Consider the following 18,411-nt stretch of genomic DNA (forward strand, 5'->3'; position numbering starts at 1 on the left):
AGGTCCAACAAGTGCTAAGCATCTCTGGGAACTCCTTCAAGACTGTTGGATAATTCTGGATCAGGCTAGTCCACGCCAAGCAGACTGTGCCTAATATATATTTTTTGCTACATTGAAAGAACTGAAACATTTTTAGCAAAACCTCAGCTCCGGAATTAAGCCTGAAATGCCCAGAAATCTGAATATCTCACAATGGGATGAAGTTAGTTAAGATTGATAATTTTAGAAATCTTAAAAAATTTAAAAAGCCTAAAAGGTTTTGCTGCTACCTCAAGGTATCTCAAACATCTTAGCAGAAAATTGGTTTAAACTCATGCAAACCAGAAACATGATTTTGAAATTGTGTACCTAAATTGGCAAATATACACTAGCTGGCGCTATAATGTGGACAAGTTTATGTTACAAAAGACTTGCATAAAACTGTATAGCTTGATTTGTAGAGAAAAATGCATTATGAATATACTCTAAGGCAACCTCATCAATATATTAATCAAGGGCTAAAGTGAATGGGGCATATGACCAAAAACATAAACAAAGCTATATCTAACCTTTAAAAAATTAGCTAAAATGTGTCCACCCCATTGGTCCATAACATTTCATGCACTGCAACCTATAATCTATCTCCAACTCTAACTTTTTTGAGAATGTTCAGTCAATTTCTGTATTTTTAATAAATTAATTCCAAGTTAAATTTTTTTGGTGAGGCACACAGGGAAAGGCGGTGGCAGAGCCACACCTGCTAAAGAGGGCTAGGACCCTTTTCACCACTGTTTATAGCTGTAGCTTTCCCTACAGTTCACAACAAGATAAAGTGTTGATGGAAAGAGAATGGATGGATGGATTTATCAGTAGTGACGAATCCTATTAAAAATCATGCTCAAGTCATAACAAAGTTTGCTCTACGTAATTTAATTGTTTTAATCTCATTGTTACTGATTGACAAATGTTTAATAAAGCAAATACTTTAATTTTTTTATGATAACCCTGATAACCCTTTTTATGGATAACCCTGTCTCCTAGCTAGAGTTGCACTTCTTGGGTTATAACAGTAAGCTCTAAAGGAAATCTGGGGCAAAGAGGCCTAAAAGGACAACATATAGCATAAACTGCAGATAGTCAAAGAAAGTGGAGATTCTGCCAAAAGGGATGGAGACAAGGCGACAGTGCTCCGTGTGGGATTTCACTTTGGATTTAGGCCCTGCAGGAATATGTGGAAACACAACTGACAGTGCTTGCGTGGAGAAGTCGACTCTATTCAGTATAACTAAGTAAAAAGCACCCTGCGCTGTCATTGATGGACCAGCATAAATCATCAGAGGTACCATATTGCCTGAATAATTTGCTTTACCTCTCTGATTGAAGAAATCTGAAGCCTAACCTCATATGAATGATTTTTCTATTTAGGTATTCAAGGAGGTCCAACAGATGTAAGGGAAATTTAATTAAGGCGTCCACACAAAGTAAAAAACAGCAAAGAGACAATATTGCAACTTTAGCTGAGATTTATTTCACATTTTTTTTTGCTACATTCCTTTTAAATCTAAGGAGCGTAGATGTTTCAGTAATCTTAGAAATACTTTATATCCAACTTCATATTATTATGTGCTACAAATACAAGTCTCAGTTTGGATAGTACAATAAGCTTTTAATCTGTTCAGTCATGTCTGAGGCAAGAAACTTGCTTTAAAAAGATTCAATGTAAAAAACACAAAGACATACGATTGAAATGTACATGTCGTGACTCTGAGAAAAATTAGATTCCAATAAAGCAAATCCTAAGGTATCACATTAAATTTATACTACCCTGCGAGGCAAATGGTGCAACAGTAATTTACAAAAATATTTATTTTCCAACGCGTTTGTAACGTCCTTGATGGCTAATTTCGATGACACAACTTCATTGAATTTTCTGTACATATCAGTTGTGAAAAAGATGTTTTATGAACCTAGATGATGATAAAATTTGAGACATTCTGCTAAGAAACAAATTTCTTCTTTTTTGGAGGGAGAGAAAAATATGTATTCAATATGCTAGTGAGACAACGAAAACAGTTACTGACGACAAGTAACGTGTAACACTACTTCAGCAATAAAAGATTTTTAATTTATATGAGTAAGTTAGAAATCAAATTCTCTGACCTAATGTAGGCTCCAAGTTTTAAAACAAACTTTGTTTCGGGATCCAGCATATATATAAATACTTTTTTAAACTGGTGGATGGGGAACTAGACAATCACAAATGTCTTTGCAATCTCAAACTTGTCAAATGCCTCGTATCTTCGTATGTCAAAAATCTCCTGTTGCACTTCATTTTTATTCTCTATGTGGTTCTCAACTGTAAGAAAACAGAAACATCAACAAGGAAATGAAGAAAACAGAGTTCAGAAAGCTCTGCAGCACCAATTGTTTGGCTGCTCCAGAAAAGTCTAGCACCTCCTGCTGTCCTGGAGGTTTCTAGTCCAGCTGCTCTTGCTTTATCCTGTTTGAATTGGGTCCTCGGTGACTTGTCCTCCGCAGTTCCCTCCTCAGGACATACTCACTGAATTGGGATGAGTCCACTCCTCCGCCGCAGGAGCCAGCAATCTCAAAGCCACGCTGTTGGAGACGCTCCAGAACCTGTAGATGACGTAGAAGAGCTAAAATGTTGCAGGTAATGGAAAAACTCACAGGCAGCAGTCATTATAAAATGTTATGCTAAAACATAGATGTAATCTCTAACCTTTTAATGCCTCCGTAACACTAAAAAAAACACAAAATCGCCCAAAACAATTATATGTTTTTGCCTTAGCGCCAACTCTACCACTGGAATTACCTTTGGGTCTAAGTTGTGGCAACATTCGGCTCGTGATGGGAATTGGGATGAGACTTTCACAAGACTTTCAGCAAACAAAGAGCTTCTCATATTGCCTCCTGTCTCCGTTTCATTGTTTTTTGTGTATGTGTGTTTGTCTCTTGGTGTGTGTGTAGCTGTTTCTGATCTCGCAGCCTTGCAGACATCTACCGACGTGTCCGGGGGGGCTGTAGGATCACATTCCATCGAAGAGGCCCCAGGGAGCAGTGAGGTTTTCTCTCTGCCACTTGGCTCAGTGTGGGCTGCCGAGCAAAACCTCCCCTTCCCTTCCCTTCCCCTCCCCTGCCCTGCCCCAGGCCCAAGCCTCCGCCAAAACTACAAAGGTCCCCCTACTGCTGGCAGCTCTCTTTGCTCCCCTTCCTTCTCCCAGCCTCCCCCACTCCCCTCCGCCTCCCTGCCTCCATTAGCCGCAGATACAGCATTCACCGCCGGCGTGCTTTAATAACCAAACAGGATTATGGGCCCTGCCTGGGGACAACCTGCCAGGGAGTGTGCTCACTCTCTTGCTTGCTCTCCACTGCTCACACACTTCAGAGATGGGTTTTTGTTTGTGTGTTTTTGGAAAGGAGGTGGAAATTTCACTTCTACAGATAGAGTCCAAATCATTGTGAAATCTTTGCTAAAATGCCTCTCTTCCATCAGTTATTGATGCGTATTTGAGGACATTACCATCAATGAATCAGTGGAATATCAATAAAAAATCACAAAAGTGAATTATTGCCTAATTCATGCTGGTTTTAGCAGTGGAGTTTGAGATTTTAGATTTTATAGATATATTTGTTGATTTAGTATTGCAAGTGGGATCCTGAGACCTATTAACCTATTGAAACCCTAAATGATACAACAAAGTATCTTAACAGGTAGAAGCAAGTACTAAAGGCACAATGATAATTGGTTTTAGGTATTTCAAAAACAAACTCTCAATGCAGTTTTACTAAACTTAGAATAAAGGTGTATCCCTATGCCCTAAACATATTTATCACATACATAAAAATGTTATTTTCACTGATTATTTCTAGTAATATTTTCTCTTCACATTTGTTTCTGAACCAACTTACTAAAAATAGCCTCAAAGTCTAAGCATGCTTTCCATGTTTGTATATCTGTAAAAGTCTTTGTTGTCTCGAGTGATAAAAATTTCATTGTGTTCCCAAATCTACAAGTGTGCATCCAGGCTGTCAGCACTGCAAGCATGCAGACTGTGCAGAGGCCAGAAAAGCACAAGAGTAGCTGTATATATATATATACGTTCAGTTGTATTTGTGCATTGCCTTTCTTTATTAACTGTTAAAGAGCAGGTCCACAAGCTCAGACTTAGATCAGACACCATTTTCTCCCATTTTTCAACTTCTTCAGAGGCAGATTTATTCTGATTATTGTACATGCATGAAAAGTTCTAGCATTACCCTAAATATGCAGAACCCACTTTCTCACTAAATTGTGAGCTCTCAAGTCAGTTCCATTTAGACATCCATGTCTGTCCTCATGAAAGTGCTTGCCACACCACTGAACAATCATTAACGTGCTTGCCATATTATTAATCTAACAGTAACTATCTTTTGTAACAATCAGGTAGGTACTACGACTACCTGCTTTAAAGAAATGTCAGAGTTCAAGAAAAACTGTCCATCCGCTAGCTTTGGAGGCTAAGTCAAAACTTATAATCTAGTCAGATAACAGAGAAGTAAGGATTGTGGTAGGTGTACAGTGATGACTCGATAAATTGATCCTTTGATGAATTCATAAAAGTGCCCCTTTTTCTGCAAGGCTTTTCTTATGATTTGGTAACATTAAAGAAGACAGGAGTCTGCAATCAGACACAAGTAAAGATTTCTCAACAGTAGATGAAAAGATGCGGAAAGAACAGATCATCACCTCAGTTCTTGGGGCATCGATCTAAAATGCTAAAATACCACAGTAAAAATATATTTTCTAACTATAGGTGACATTAAAACCCCATCAGCGAGGAGGGGTCTGGTACCTGGACAGAGTTGAGGTGACAGTAGCCATTCAACGGGAAGCGTATGACATGCGTAGAGTCATGGTTCCATCCAGCGTTGACAGAGTTGCACATGACATCACCAATTTCAGGGAAAACATCCTCAATCAGGGCCTTGTCGCCACTGAGGGTGATTCTCTCGCCCAGGTCGGGTGCAACGCGAACAACTAGGCACTCACAGGGTCGGGAGACCCGACCCAGCTCCTGGTCCTGGCGCCAACGCTCTAACTCAGCGAGCATGGGCTGCAGCTGGAAGTATCGGGCCTCCTCGTACAGCAGGCTGTAGTCCTGGGGAAAACAGGTTAGAGTGTGGTCAGAAAATATATATTGTAGAACATTACCAGCAAAAATGACAAAGATCTAACAAGGAGATGCAGTGTGAAAGAAAAGCATGTTTTTTTCCTGCTGGGGCCCTTTTCACATGCTTCTCTCAAAGCCTACCAAATGTAAAATGACCTCTACCTGAACTTGAGCCTTTGCTTATTTTAACTGGCATATTTTCTACTGATTGAGTGGCGCTTTGGACAGTCCATCAGATTATGTGCTTATTTGTTTTCTCCCAAGGCAAGTTTAGTAATTACTGCGTGAATGACACATATGAGTAAAAAGAAGGAATGCTAATGTGTCACATACAGTGAAGGAGTCAGCATCGATGGACACTTGGCAGATGAACATATAGAGCTACAGAAATATTCTGTCATGTGAGCCTGTGCGCTAATTTACCTGCATAAAACCTCACTGGTTTCCTGAAGAAAAATACATGTGACTAACTACAAGAGGAGACTGAATTATATCCTTCGATGTGGGAAAGAATTCTGTTGAGCTTTTTGTTTGGGTACATCCTTGGGTAGATATTTTGCGTCAAAACTGCAGTCGTTTCCAGGAGCTCACGTAGTATAGGTGACCAGAGGCGTTCAGTGGCCGAAGCGTGCATTGTGCACGCTAAGTTGCAAGACTGCTGACTGGCTGATGGGACTTTACAGTTTTCTGAGAACGGACATGCACTCACTTTGAAGTCGTCTGGAATGAGGAGCTTGGACGTCCTGAGGAAGTTGAGAATGTAGCGGAACATGTGTCCATCCCTATCAATGAAGTAGTGCTGCTTCAGGCTGTCCAGGACTATGGGCTCTGTGCCATCAAAGAGACGACCGATTCTGCACACAGAGAGGAGGGGGACAAGGGGGAAAAGGGAAGGTGGGAACGTGGTAGAAGGACAATATGTTGAGATAAGCAAAATTATGTTTATTTTACCTTTAAAAGTAAAGATTCATAGACTTATTTAAAATATATACTCAAATAATATACAGTGGCACTTTTTAAGACAGAAAGAAAAAGAAAGAAAGAGATCTTAAAAGCAGAGGTGGTTTGGAGAGGTCAGGGCCAGCTGGTGCTTGGTTGCCTGAGGCAGGGTGCCAGTCACCCTCAGGCCTGATCTTGGAGCGACAGTGTGGCCTCCCAGCCTCCAGATGGCTCCGTGGCCTTTGGCTTTTTGCTGCTGCGGTGACATCTGTCAGAATAACCAAGCTGCTTTTGTCTGTGATCTGCGGTCTGCACTCGCAGCTCCTGCAAATTGTTCACTTCTCAAACACAACTCTGGACTGTGAGTGTAGGAAGTAAAAAGATGTGCTGCGTTGCGCACCTGAGTGATTAAAAGCCAAATGACACCACATATTTCATACATCACAATCTCTTCCGAATGCCTCCGTGAGATACATGCATGATTTGAAGAGTTGTGACATTTGACTGTCACATAGTGACATCAAACATTAAAGATTCTGACATTAAACTCTGAGACAATTACGGCACTGCCAAATACATTTTGGCTTGAACAGACCGCTTTCTATTAATGTTTTACGCCTCAAAAAGGCCACAAAATGTGGATGCAGCACTTCCGTTACTTACCCTAAGCTGTTAGCTTTGCCTTCATTTTAGGTTTGGATAAAGAGAGGGACACTCACCGGGATTCAGGAAATTTGGTTAGGGTGGCCAGACTGCTGGTGTACATGTGGCCGCCTACGTCAATGTGCACAGGGGCGTTGGACTTGGTGAGTTGTGCAGGTGTGGGGATCCCCTGGTTACTCAAGGGAGACACTGGTGACCTGGTGATCATGGGTCTGGACATGCTGGAGCGATTATCCTGAAGAAGCATAAAAAACAGAAAAAAAAAAAGAAGGTGAATTAACTTAATTGAAAATAATGACAAATCAAATGCAATTTAAAAGCAGGCTGTGGAAATACATTAGTTCTCAACACTCTAGAGCCCAGAAGTGAAAAATAGACTTTTTTTTAACTGCAGGATACAGAAGCCTGACCTTGACCTGAATGTTGCCACTATCTTACAAGCATCTCCTCCTGTGGGCCATAATCTCCAAAACCAAATTAATTTGAAGCATCAATCTCTCTCTCTTATGGAAGCGAGCAATAATGACTCTTGATTTGAATGACATAATAGGATTTTGGGGGGCAAAACTGTTTCACGTTAACCTACAAACACCATTAGGCAGACAATTTCTCTTAATTTCTCAGAGAAGTACTTTTTCTGTAGTTTCAGACAATAAGTAAAAATGGAAAATATAAAAGCTGCAACACTCGATTAAAAGTGGTATACATGCGGAAAAAATGAGGCATTAAAGAAAAAAAAATCCAAAACCATGATACGTGCGCAATTTACAATAAAGGGCAAAAAGAAAACGTTTAAAGAGCTTTGAGGGGAAGTGAAGCGCTTATCACTTTGCTCTTGAAGAAAAAGTTCTATGTTTTTTCTTGTTTTACCTGTGCGGGCATCACTGTGGTTGGAGAGGAAGTCACCGAGTGGTCATTCTGCTTGAGAGACGCTGCAGGGACAGGCTCTCCTCTGACAGCGAACATCAGGGAGGGCTCCCTGCACTCCGCCGCTCGCATCGGCAGCCGCTTGAGCGAAGCGTGCACCGTCTCATCCACGGAACTGATTGGACGCGGTCGCTTCTTCGCCTTCTGATGCGTTAGGTCCATGATATCCATTTCGTCCATTACTTGCACTACTAACGTAAACGTTCGGGAGATCGGCTTCTCTTTCTTCTCTCTTCTTTTCTCTTGCAACGCACCTGCTAAAATGTGCGGAAAAAGGCGTGAAAAGCGACAGACCGGGAGGGAGAGCGGCGGCGCCGTGCCTGTCACGCAGAGCGGCTTCTTTGCAGTGGCTGGGAGAAGTCAAAGCCCCCGACAACATTAGCATTGTAACGCCTGCGGCTCTTTTTGGGCTGTCGCTGTTTCGGTGGCAGGTATACGCGACGCATTTTTAGAATCGAACAAACGCTGCCTCTCGGAGCGGGATCATGCCGTTAATGGGGAGTCCGGTCAACAGTCACATCTGGACCAACCACAGCTGGCCTTTGCCCTATTTGGAGCAGTGTTTGTGCCCTCCTCCCCTCATGCTGCTGCCCCATTGTTCAGCAGCTGTTTTGTGAAGCAGGTCAAAGCCTCAGTCAGTATAACAGTCACTCAATATGGAAAAGCTAAAGAGTGACAGAGCCCTGGTAGAACACTGGTGGACATGTAGATACCCCAAAATGCCCTGGTATAACCAGCAGCCCCATATAATAACTCTCCTGATTGTTTTCTGGTTCACAATATCTCTCAGTGGCTTAGATATGATTCATCTGGATTAATGGACTTTATGTTGTAGAGAAAGACTTTACTCCTTTTTCAAAACTTTAAATGCATTTTACGTTGTTGGAGCAGTGCCGGCTTGTGCATGAATCCGGCCCTGGACGCGGTGGCGCCACCAAGAGGGGGGCAGGGTGGCATTGTCATCCCATATTATTGCAACTTAAATTAGTTATTATATATATATATAGCCAAATTACACCACATATATATATTTTCCCCATTCATTTTTAGCAAAATAGATCACGCTTTATCAGATGGAATAGAAATGTATCTGTTTAAGAACATCTATTGGTGTGATTAAAAATTAATTTAACTAGAGGCTTGCAATTAATTAATCTTGATTAATCACTTTTTTTAAGTTATTTGATTCAGTAAAACTGTGGCATCAATGAATAGCCAGAGACTTAGGACTTATTTTGCCTCCAAACTCCATCACTTGGTCAATTGTTTGCCCTCACCAGGACTGTTGTAGCTAATGATAACTTTGGTTTCTGTGCTCGCAGCAACAGGCAATACCCTGGCACAGTAATAAGAAATGTCTTTGTTGCACAATTTGCACACAACCATACTCCTTTTGAAGCAGCTAACAGGAAGTATTTTTTTTTTTTTAATCTTAAACCTTTTACCTAACAAGCCAAGTCATGTTGTCTTGTGAACCATCACTTTTTAGCAAACACTCCTGTCTGACAGTGCATCCTTAAGTAGGAGTTTGCAGCTGACAAAAAATGTAACTTACAAGCACCCACCGGGCTAGTGTGTGCATCACATCTACCCAGGATTCCCAGGAATAAAAAAAACAGGGAGGTGCTATCAAATGTTTTAAGGTATTATTAGTTTTCATTTGTTATAAGAAAAAAATGTAGATCTTGATCCTCTGCAGTACAATAACTTCATTAATAAGGGCTGCTCATTATGCTAGCTAATGGTGCTCAGTTACAAAAGCTTTATATTTCTTGGTGCTAAACTAAATGTATTTCACTGCCTATTAATAAATCTGGAAAGCCTTTGATAATCACAATCTAAAATTAGAATTGTCTAACCAAATAATTACACATTGTATAGGGATATCCTAAAACACAGTTTGGAATTCTTGAAACACTAAAATTAAATAAGATGAGAAAGGTTTTGAACTATAATTTCAATAAGAACAGTACGAATCCCCTTTTGGTGGCAGTTGTATCTTCAAAAACAAAACAAAAATCTATAGCCAATCAGTTAAAAGCAGTACAATTTTGGTCAGCCTAAATATTGTGGTTTTTATGCTTTCAATAAGTGTCCCAATAGAAGGTTCTGCTTTAAAAAAGAAAATAAAAAGGATCAAAAATTCATACATCCCAGACTGTATTAAAGAATTTCTGTTCAGTATAGATTAACCCAGTTCAAGTTAGACCAGCATATGTATTTTAGAGTTTGAACAAGATGATCAGTTATTCCAGATTCCTTGGAAAATTGTTAAATAGCCCTATAGTTTAGCATTGCACTTAGGTCTTCTGAACTGCTTAAGCCCCACCCTGAGCACAGCCAAATGCTCTTACTGTGCTTTACACCGTGCACAACACAGGGGGGTGCCAAATCTCCAGTGACTGGACCAGCAAAGAAGCAATAGAAAACCTGGTCAGGGCCCAAGTGACAGAACTTTGTCTTTTTCTTTTTTGACAGCAGTGCTACCCTTTGACCATGAGCCACCCTGGGCAGTGAGCCATATTACCTAAACCAAACCCTGCCACTGTTTTTGAGAGGGACTTTTGTGCACAAATACACATTTTGTTACACCATAGACACTGCATCACACTCTTTGGAAACAACCATCTGGCATTAAAAGAAGAAAAGACAGACCTTAAACCTCCTAAACTTTTTTTCTAGTATTTTTTCTGAAATGAAGGGCTACAGTATGAAGGTTGCAGTGTGAAAAGACGTCCTCCAATCAAAATACCAGTATTGCAAAAACCATCCCAGTAATGATATCACAGTGCATAAAACCAAACCACGACACGTCCAACTGCAGCTAAAACAACTTTTATATCCTTCTCCTGGCTTTTTTTCCCCCACTCTTTACAGAAAACGCAGGGTATTCGCAATTTTTAATAATATTCAGATTAAAATTAATTAGTTCAACCACTGGCCTTAAAACATCCACGTTCCTCCCTCTCATTGGCAGTGTGGGTTTCACACCTAGCTACCCAATTAGCAATTAAGCTTGCCTTTGAGTGTAGGCCTCCAATGCGGTGTGTGATCCTCGTTTGATTTGCATGCCACTTGTGCACGCGCTGATAAGCGCAGGCAGCAGCCATACATAGTTTTAAAATTCAACTCCAGAATCCCTCGCAGAAGGCAAGGGGGCCTGCAGGGCAGAAAGAGAGAGAAATCACATGGCTGCTCTTCAAAAGGGGACCTGTGTTAGGCAGCCGGCAAAGTGCGTGGGATCACACTCAGAATGCAGGTAATTTGTTCCCTGACTAATTTGTGGAGATGGTAGAGTGTGTGTGCGCGGAAGTGAGTGTGTGCCTGTGGAGAGTAAGTTCTGAAAACAGCTCAGTGGAATTGGATTTCCTCAAAGCCTTGTCATCGCAAAGGTGGATTGAGTGTAAAATCTGTGAGGCATTATGGAAAATTGCAGGGGAGAAAGCAGAGGGAGTGAAAAAGAACTGGCGGTTGGGTGGGTGACTGGTGGAGGTTGAGGAAATGAGTTCCAATATCTCAAAATCAGTTTAAAATAGTGTAAAGCAACATGTAGTGGACCTTTTCATGGACAAATGCCTGCATCACAATTGTCTCATGTACAGGTTTAACCTGAGAGCAGTTCAAAGGTCAGTAGGTTATCAGAAACCATCAAATATTAGTGATTAGCAGGTAGGTACAAAGGACAACAGCACTTTCCCTACCTGTAGTGAGGAATAACGCTACAGCAGTTTGCCTTGTTTATGCAACTCATACAAATTTGTTGCAGCATAAAATGCACAAATCCCAAACAGACATTATGCATCAAAACATATGCTGAAGAACAGGTGTGCTGCAAATTTGATGACTATGCAATCTACTGGACACTAAGAACGTCTGACATTATCTTCTGACATTGTAACAGTTGTAGTATATGTCTATGATGTCTCTGTGTGGGGGCATTGAAACACTGTCTCCAGCTACAGTCAAAACTTGCAAATGTCCCCTAACTCCTGAAAAGGTCCGGCTTCACAATAATTTGTCCTTCCACTCAACTCTTCAACTTTGTGACTTATCTTCCATTTTGCATGTTAAAATGACTGCTGGACAACTGCTATGTGGGTGATAATATACCATTTCTAAATTTAAAATCTCAGTTTTTTGTTGGTTGATGTATTATTCTAATTTTCTGAGATGATCATCGAAATTAAGAGCTTAAATTCCTATAAATTGAATGGTTAAAATATATCACTTCTTGTATCATGAGTCTACATAATATGAGTTTCAGTTTTTGAATTGAAGTATTATAACAAATAAACCTTTTGACGACTTTCTCATGCATCCAGATCCACGTTTAGATTCAGAAGATATCTGAAAGCTCTAGGAACAAACGGAGCTGTTCAGTGACTGCAGAATGATACAGTATACTAAGAGTCATCATACAGCCTTTCTGAAACTGCATGAGTAACAAATGAACTTTTCAGTCGTTTTTCCGACAATGCGCTTCGTCTCTGTTTTTGACATATCACACAACACATACTTAGCATTTTAGAACAGAGCATTAACATTCAGTTTGAGGCATGGCAGACCAGTATTTACATAATCTGGAAGGGCTGTCTCTGCTCTGTTGCCTGTAGTCATCTGCTTAAAATGTCCACACACACTCAGAGCTTACACACTTTGGGCTCACTTTTTAGTTAGAGCCTGTTGTAAAGGGAGCAAAATAGCAGGTATCAAAGCATCATAAAAACATGGCCTGGGGAGATGTTGAAGCTTGGTTTACTGGTCACTTTGGACAAGTTATAGAAGAGCAGTGATAGCACATATAGAGAAGAGGCTTCTTCTGTGATGGCATTTCAAATCCAATTCTGGGGAGTTAGAAATATTTGTGTTGGAAGTTTTTGCTCTTAAAATATTTGTGACAAGTGCCCAGTATGAAAATAGGCATGTATTGAAAGTATCAATAGATATCTGCAAGTAAATATTTTAGACCACATGCGTAGGCTCAAATAGGCTTTAAAATTGAAGCATTTATTAAAACATTTACAACTAGAATACAGAATTAATTGAATTTAACTGGCAAAACGTTTTTCGATCTGCAGATCTAAATGGCACTCAAATGACAGCTCTGATTATCAATAAAATGACTAACTATACCTGGGTTTTACTTTAGTTACTTTTCTACTTCACAATGTTTTTTGGTGGATCTACCATAAGGAAGTCCAATCAGGCTGCAGGCTGCTGAAAACTGTGGTGCATGTTCAATGGCACAGACCAAACTGTCCAAGGGCGCAGGAGTGGCAGAGATACAGTACAGGTCAGATGTTTACATACAGTCAGCATAAGCATGAATTCTCACATCAGTTTTTATTTATTTATTTAAACTGGTATTTGTTCAAGGTTGACTGATAGTAAAAACATACACAGAGGTTTGAATTTATTTTGGATTTTCTGAACTTCGTTGAGGGACCCTAATTACACATTCAAGCTCAAACATATGCACACAAAGCCGGTAACATTTGGATAAATGTTCCTTAGCAATTTGATCCCTGATCATTAGACTTATATGGACATCAGTAACTCTGGCTCGATACTTGACCACTCTCATTACAATTGGTGCTCCTTTAAATTGGTTTGTTTCCTGGTTTGGGCCAGTTGTTCACCATAATCCACACATTTTCAACAAGGTTAAGGTCAGGCAAATTCCTGAAGGGTAAAAGCAGCCTGCTTTATCCATTCCAAAACCAGTTGTGATGTGTGTTTGGGATAATTTTCCTGCAGAAACACCTAGTGTGTTCAAGTTTGAACCCTGCAACGATTGATGTTGGTTTAAGGTGATGTTGAAAAAGTTGGGGGTTGTGCTGTTTTTATTAATCCCTTTACTTTGTGGAGTACAGCTGGCTGAGATACAAACCCTCAGCATGATGCTGCCACCACAGTTGTGACAGAGTTCCTAAGTTTGAAAGCCTCATCCTGACTCCCTGAACTATTGTCATTTTTATTGCAACCAAATAGCACAATAGTTGTCTCCTCTGATTTCAAGCCATTCTCAGAGAAGATAGAAGGTCAGTCCACTCAAAGTCTGCCAATTAATCCTTGGGATTTTATGACAGGTTCTTAATTGTTTAAAAGCATCAAAAATGTTACATTCCTGTAATGAAATTATTCCGGCAGCCGGGGGATCAGCTGGTCAGGCAAATCTATACAGCTTCCACCAACTTTAGTGTAGTAACATGGAAGTTCTTCGGCTGGGAAGATGGTGACAAACTGAACAAATGTTAAAGCACAAATTAATAATGGCTGTTAATATGTTTTTCTGAATACGTTGTTTTAAATGAGCTAAAATCAGATTATTAGGGCTCCATTTGACTAGCTGTTGGCCTTTCACCACTCTAAGGGTTCATTTGTTTTTTCTACAAACTCAGTGATATGAAATCTCTCTAATACAGGTAAGGGAATAATATTTTCACAAACTTCGTTTCAAAAAATCCAAACTATTTCTTTAAGCGTCTGGACTGGGTCCCCAAAGCCCTGACTTCCACCCTTATGAAAACGTTTGGATAGGCCTAGAAGCTTGGAATTGCCAGGAAACCAATCTACATAAATGACTTCTATAAGGTCTGATAAGACGAGTGGTCAATTACCCAGCAACAGTTATGCCAGAAACTTTGTTGATGTCTACAGAAAACATGGGGTTGAGATGCAACTTTTTAATCAACCTTTATCCATAGATTACTTGAGGCTTGTGTTTATATTTAGGCATGTATACATAACTTTGACTGTGTGATTTAGAGACAATCCACAATAAATTAAATTGTGTGCACACAATTGCTATTTTTAAAAATCTCTAAAGTAGATTGTTGCACAATCAGTCCAACCCCGCGAAAAGAACAGCTGAAATGCAACATTAAAAGCATTTTATCAATATGAAACGAATGCCCATGATGTGTTTATGTAAATTTTTAACAGTACATTTTTCAGCCTTTAAATGAAATACGTGTCTATCGGCGAGGTGTGATTCTTTAGTATAATTTCAGTGGGAAACTGAAGTTGCAGACATCTTACAGTAGGCTTCATATGTTCTGCTTTTGAAACAGCGCCATCAGGTGATTGGTCTTGATAAGCCAGCATTTTAGTTTCATGGGTTTCTTCACATTGAAACTGGTAAGATTTGACTTTTTCTCCCAAAAAAGGGGGGAAATAATTAATTTATATTTAAACCGTCCTATTTTCTGCTGTGCAGTTAATACGTTCTTCACAGAATAGAATCTGTATTTCAAGACAAACCATGTTTATAGTAAGTGTTCAATTATTGAGCAAGTTCATGTGTACTTTCAACAGTATTTTATTGCAAAGCTCAAAGTGTATATTATACCACTCACATACAACATTGGTAGATGAAAACGTTGGAGCTGATTACGCACATTGCGGGCAAAAAGCCAACCCAGAGAAATAAAATCAGAAAGAACTCTCACATTTGCCTTTTTTCCACATAAATACCTCTCTCTTACCACAGCTATTGCTTTTTATTAACGGACGATTCACATATTCTGCATTGACGTTTGTGTCCTGTCACACAGAATAAGAAATACGCCTGCGGCGAAATTACTCCACAATGGCGTCTTTCATTCCTCGATCTGGGGCAGTCAGGAAATGGAAATGTTTTACGACTGTGGAAAAAAAAAACTAAGTTCAACCGTCGTTTGTAAACGACAATAAACTGCGTTTAACTAAGTTAGGAACAACTTGTATACAAGCAGTAATGAAAAGGAGGACGGACAGAGATGTTGTCGGGAGCTGGGACGCGCCAGGATGGATTATAAACGGGACGTTTTCGCACGACGAGATCACACCGACAACCCGTTTGTTGCTTTTCTTGTTGTTGTCATGCGAATAATTCCGTCGCCTTCCAACCACGGAACAATAGCCAGGAAGTGGTTAAATATTTCTTAAGAACTAGTGCGGCTCGAATCGCTTGGCACATGCGTAAAAGCTGCTGCGCCTCGATGTCCCAGTCCATCCAGCCACGGAAATAACAGCAAACAGAAATAATTATTCGCTTACCTGAAACATGAAGTGGTCTTTGTGAACCTTTTTCCCTCCTCCGATTTGGCCTGAGATCTGCCTCTCTTCCTACACCAGCGAGAAATGCAATAGCTTGACTAAGGTAGACAGAACAAAATACAGAGAATACTTGCTTCAGGGCTCCCGAAACCCCTCAAGGCAAAGATCAGGATACAATTAGCTCATGTCTCTGCCCCAGCCTAAACCAATATGCAGAATAAAACAGCGAGGAAATGGAAAAAGATTACGGCAGTGGTGCCTTAGTCTTTTCTGAGTTTATGGTCTTATACATCATATAAATATATATTTTTTCCTGTATTTACAACAGCCTCACCCCTGCCTCTAACTTCCCTATTGCCTCCTCCCTGCAGAGAAGCTGATTTTAATCGTTATGATTAGTTTTGATGTAACGCTCCCCTGGGCGATTTCTACAAATGGATGGAGTGTTTCTTTGCCAGAGAGGAAAAGCAGGAGATGACGATAATTATATAGATTGTTGGTGGAGTACTTTGATTTCCACCCCTTCCCCCCACTTCTCTCAAACATCAAACCTATCTGGTTTGCTTCTTTTCCCCCGTCTGTGTCATATAGACACAATGCTGCATCAGACAACTTGTTGATTAGTCCAGCATCAGCATCTTAAATTAATGGAATGTGGTTAATGGAATTCTTACTTCCCTATAAGCCTCCCCTGTGCAATCTTTTCAGCCGCTTTCCTCCTTCTGGACAACCTCCAGATGACGTAGTTGTATAAATAAGTACTTGCAGCTTGCCTTGCCTCAATCAAGTCTGAATCAGTGCCTGGGGGTGATGTGCGAGCTCATTTTAAATGTTCAACCATGCATGATTTCAGGAAGATTGAGGCACTTCAGAGGCTTTTTTAGAATTACTCCGGCGATGGACACATTTAAAGGAATCGCATGTTTAAAACCGTTCCTAAGTCAACATGGATAATTATTCTGTCTGACCTGAGAGTGCTATGTTTTGTGCACATCTGGTCATAGGACGGACTGTTTTTAGATTCTAGTTGTTCAATGCCATGCACTGTGGATCACAGCTAAAACATCTTTTACGCCCCCTACTGTTGAGAGCATCAACTGTTTCCTCTTTTGAAAACCTAAGATAGTATGGAGTTAAATTTGTCTCAATATTATTCAATCAAACAAAAAACTAATCTCAATAAAAAAAAAAAAACTAATCTCAATCAAAAAAATAATATTCAATCAAAAAAAAACTAATCTCAATCAAAAAATATTAAGTTGTAATCAAAACTTTCAGAGTTGTAACAATGTTTTTTTTTTTAAATGGAATATTTTATTTTGGGGAGAAAAAAACTTTTTTGATAAAACTTTTTTTGATTAAAATGACTCATTTTTTCTCACAAAGAGAAAAAATTTATTTGCAAAACATAAACTTTTATTTGCGCGTGTCAAAAATCTTTGGTTACAAGTCTCGCTTTTTTGGTTTTTGGTTGAACTCAACGAATTTTGAGTTCTGGAAACATGAACATCCTGGGCGGGGCCTAAAGACGAACGCTGTAAGACATTTCCCTATTGGTTAGCGCTGACTAAAGCCGCAGACTCTGATCCAACCCACCTCTGAACTTCTGCTCGAACTGCAGGGCTTGCAGCGTCGCTTCAGTGAGGAGACATCAACCGTACAGAAGAAAACTGCGGTCAAGTGAGCCGACAGTCAGAAATACGTGGTCCCGCCAGCCGACACTAGCTCTCTCTTAAAGATTAGCGTCGGGCATACAAGGCGCATTACAGTAATGGAGCAGAAAGGACGCCAATCCTGATTCTGGTTATAATATAGATAACCCTCTTATATAATCTGAAGAGATTGTGTTGTCACCTCTCATGGTTTTGGAGAAATAAATTCCTGAAGTTGGGACAAATGCATATAATGGTTGAGCATTTTGAGGTATTTTGACAAGATATTTCTCCAAAACTGTACAGTAAAATATAAAATATTTATTCTTTTACATAAAACATGAATGTGAAAGTTGTAAAAATGTAATTAATATAAATGTTTTGTAGGTTACTTTTCTGTTTTCCTCTTATTTTCTCAACCGTTGCCAGGATCGGCGTCCTTTCTGCTCCATTACCGTAATGCGCCTTGTATGCGCTACGCTAATCTTTAAGAGAGAGCTAGTGTCGGCTGGCGTGACCGCGTATTTCTGACTGTCGGCTCACTTAACCGCAGTTTTCTTCTGTATAGTTGATGTCTCCTCACTGAAGTGACGCTGCAAGCCCTGCAGTTCGAGCAGAAGTTCAGAGATGCGGGGGATCAGAGTCTGCTGCTTTAGTCAGCGCTAACCAATAGAGAAACGTCTTACATTGTTCGTCTTTAGGCCCCGCCCAGGATGTTCATGTTCCCAGGACTCAAAATTTGTTGAGTTCAACCAAAAACAGAGAGCGTCAAAACCAAAAAAGCGAGACTCGTAACCAAAGATTTTTGACATGCGCAAATAAAAGTTTATGTTTTGCAAATAACTTTTTTCTCTTCGTGAGAAAAAATGAGTCATTTTAATCAAAAAAAGTTTTATCAAAAAAATTTTTTTCTCCCCAAAATAAACTATTCCATTTAAAAAAAATAAATTTGTTACAACTCTGAAAGTTTTGATCAAAACTTAATATTTTTTGATTGAGATTAGTTTTTTTTGATTGAATATTATTTTTTTTGATTGAGA

The 18,411-nt window shown here is 39.8% G+C and overlaps 1 protein-coding gene and 1 long non-coding RNA gene across 6 annotated transcripts; one reads left to right on the forward strand and one right to left on the reverse strand.

The window, feature by feature from the left end:
- Positions 1-1,484: 1,484 nt before the first annotated feature.
- On the reverse strand, positions 1,485-16,500 carry kctd1 (potassium channel tetramerization domain containing 1). Of its 5 annotated transcripts, XM_047369352.1 has the most exons (7): positions 16,394-16,500; positions 15,720-15,788; positions 10,700-10,839; positions 6,809-6,987; positions 5,860-6,004; positions 4,833-5,138; positions 1,485-2,616 (listed from the first exon to the last, which is right to left on the reverse strand). In XM_047369352.1, exons 3-7 carry the CDS (start codon positions 10,787-10,789, stop codon positions 2,455-2,457), a joined length of 882 nt encoding a protein of 293 aa, XP_047225308.1. In that variant the 5' UTR covers positions 10,790-10,839; positions 15,720-15,788; positions 16,394-16,500; the 3' UTR covers positions 1,485-2,454. The 5 variants fall into 5 exon arrangements, with proteins under 5 accessions (XP_047225308.1, XP_047225310.1, XP_047225307.1 ...); XM_047369354.1 differs by lacking the exon at positions 10,700-10,839 and having other exon boundaries at positions 16,394-16,498; XM_047369351.1 differs by lacking the exon at positions 16,394-16,500 and having other exon boundaries at positions 15,720-16,024.
- Positions 2,512-3,565, forward strand: LOC124870576. Its single transcript, XR_007038819.1, has 2 exons — positions 2,512-2,650; positions 2,968-3,565. It is a non-coding gene; the product is annotated as an uncharacterized LOC124870576 (long non-coding RNA).
- Positions 16,501-18,411: the final 1,911 nt, after the last annotated feature.

This window comes from Girardinichthys multiradiatus, chromosome 6, assembly GCF_021462225.1.
Source record: "Girardinichthys multiradiatus isolate DD_20200921_A chromosome 6, DD_fGirMul_XY1, whole genome shotgun sequence".
Classification (NCBI taxonomy): Eukaryota; Metazoa; Chordata; class Actinopteri; order Cyprinodontiformes; family Goodeidae; genus Girardinichthys; species Girardinichthys multiradiatus.

What these genes read in the sequence shown, in the direction of transcription:
- kctd1 (XM_047369350.1), bottom strand. Translation starts at nt 7,859, where the DNA reads ATGGACGAAATGGATATCATGGACCTAACGCATCAGAAGGCGAAGAAG. An exon ending in TCATTCCAGACGACTTCAAA is followed by an intron (nt 5,139 to 5,859) that starts GTGAGTGCATGT and finishes TGTTTTCCCCAG; the next exon opens with GACTACAGCCTGCTGTACGA. An exon ending in GTCACCTCAACTCTGTCCAG is followed by an intron (nt 2,617 to 4,832) that starts GTACCAGACCCC and finishes CGTCATCTACAG; the next exon opens with GTTCTGGAGCGTCTCCAACA.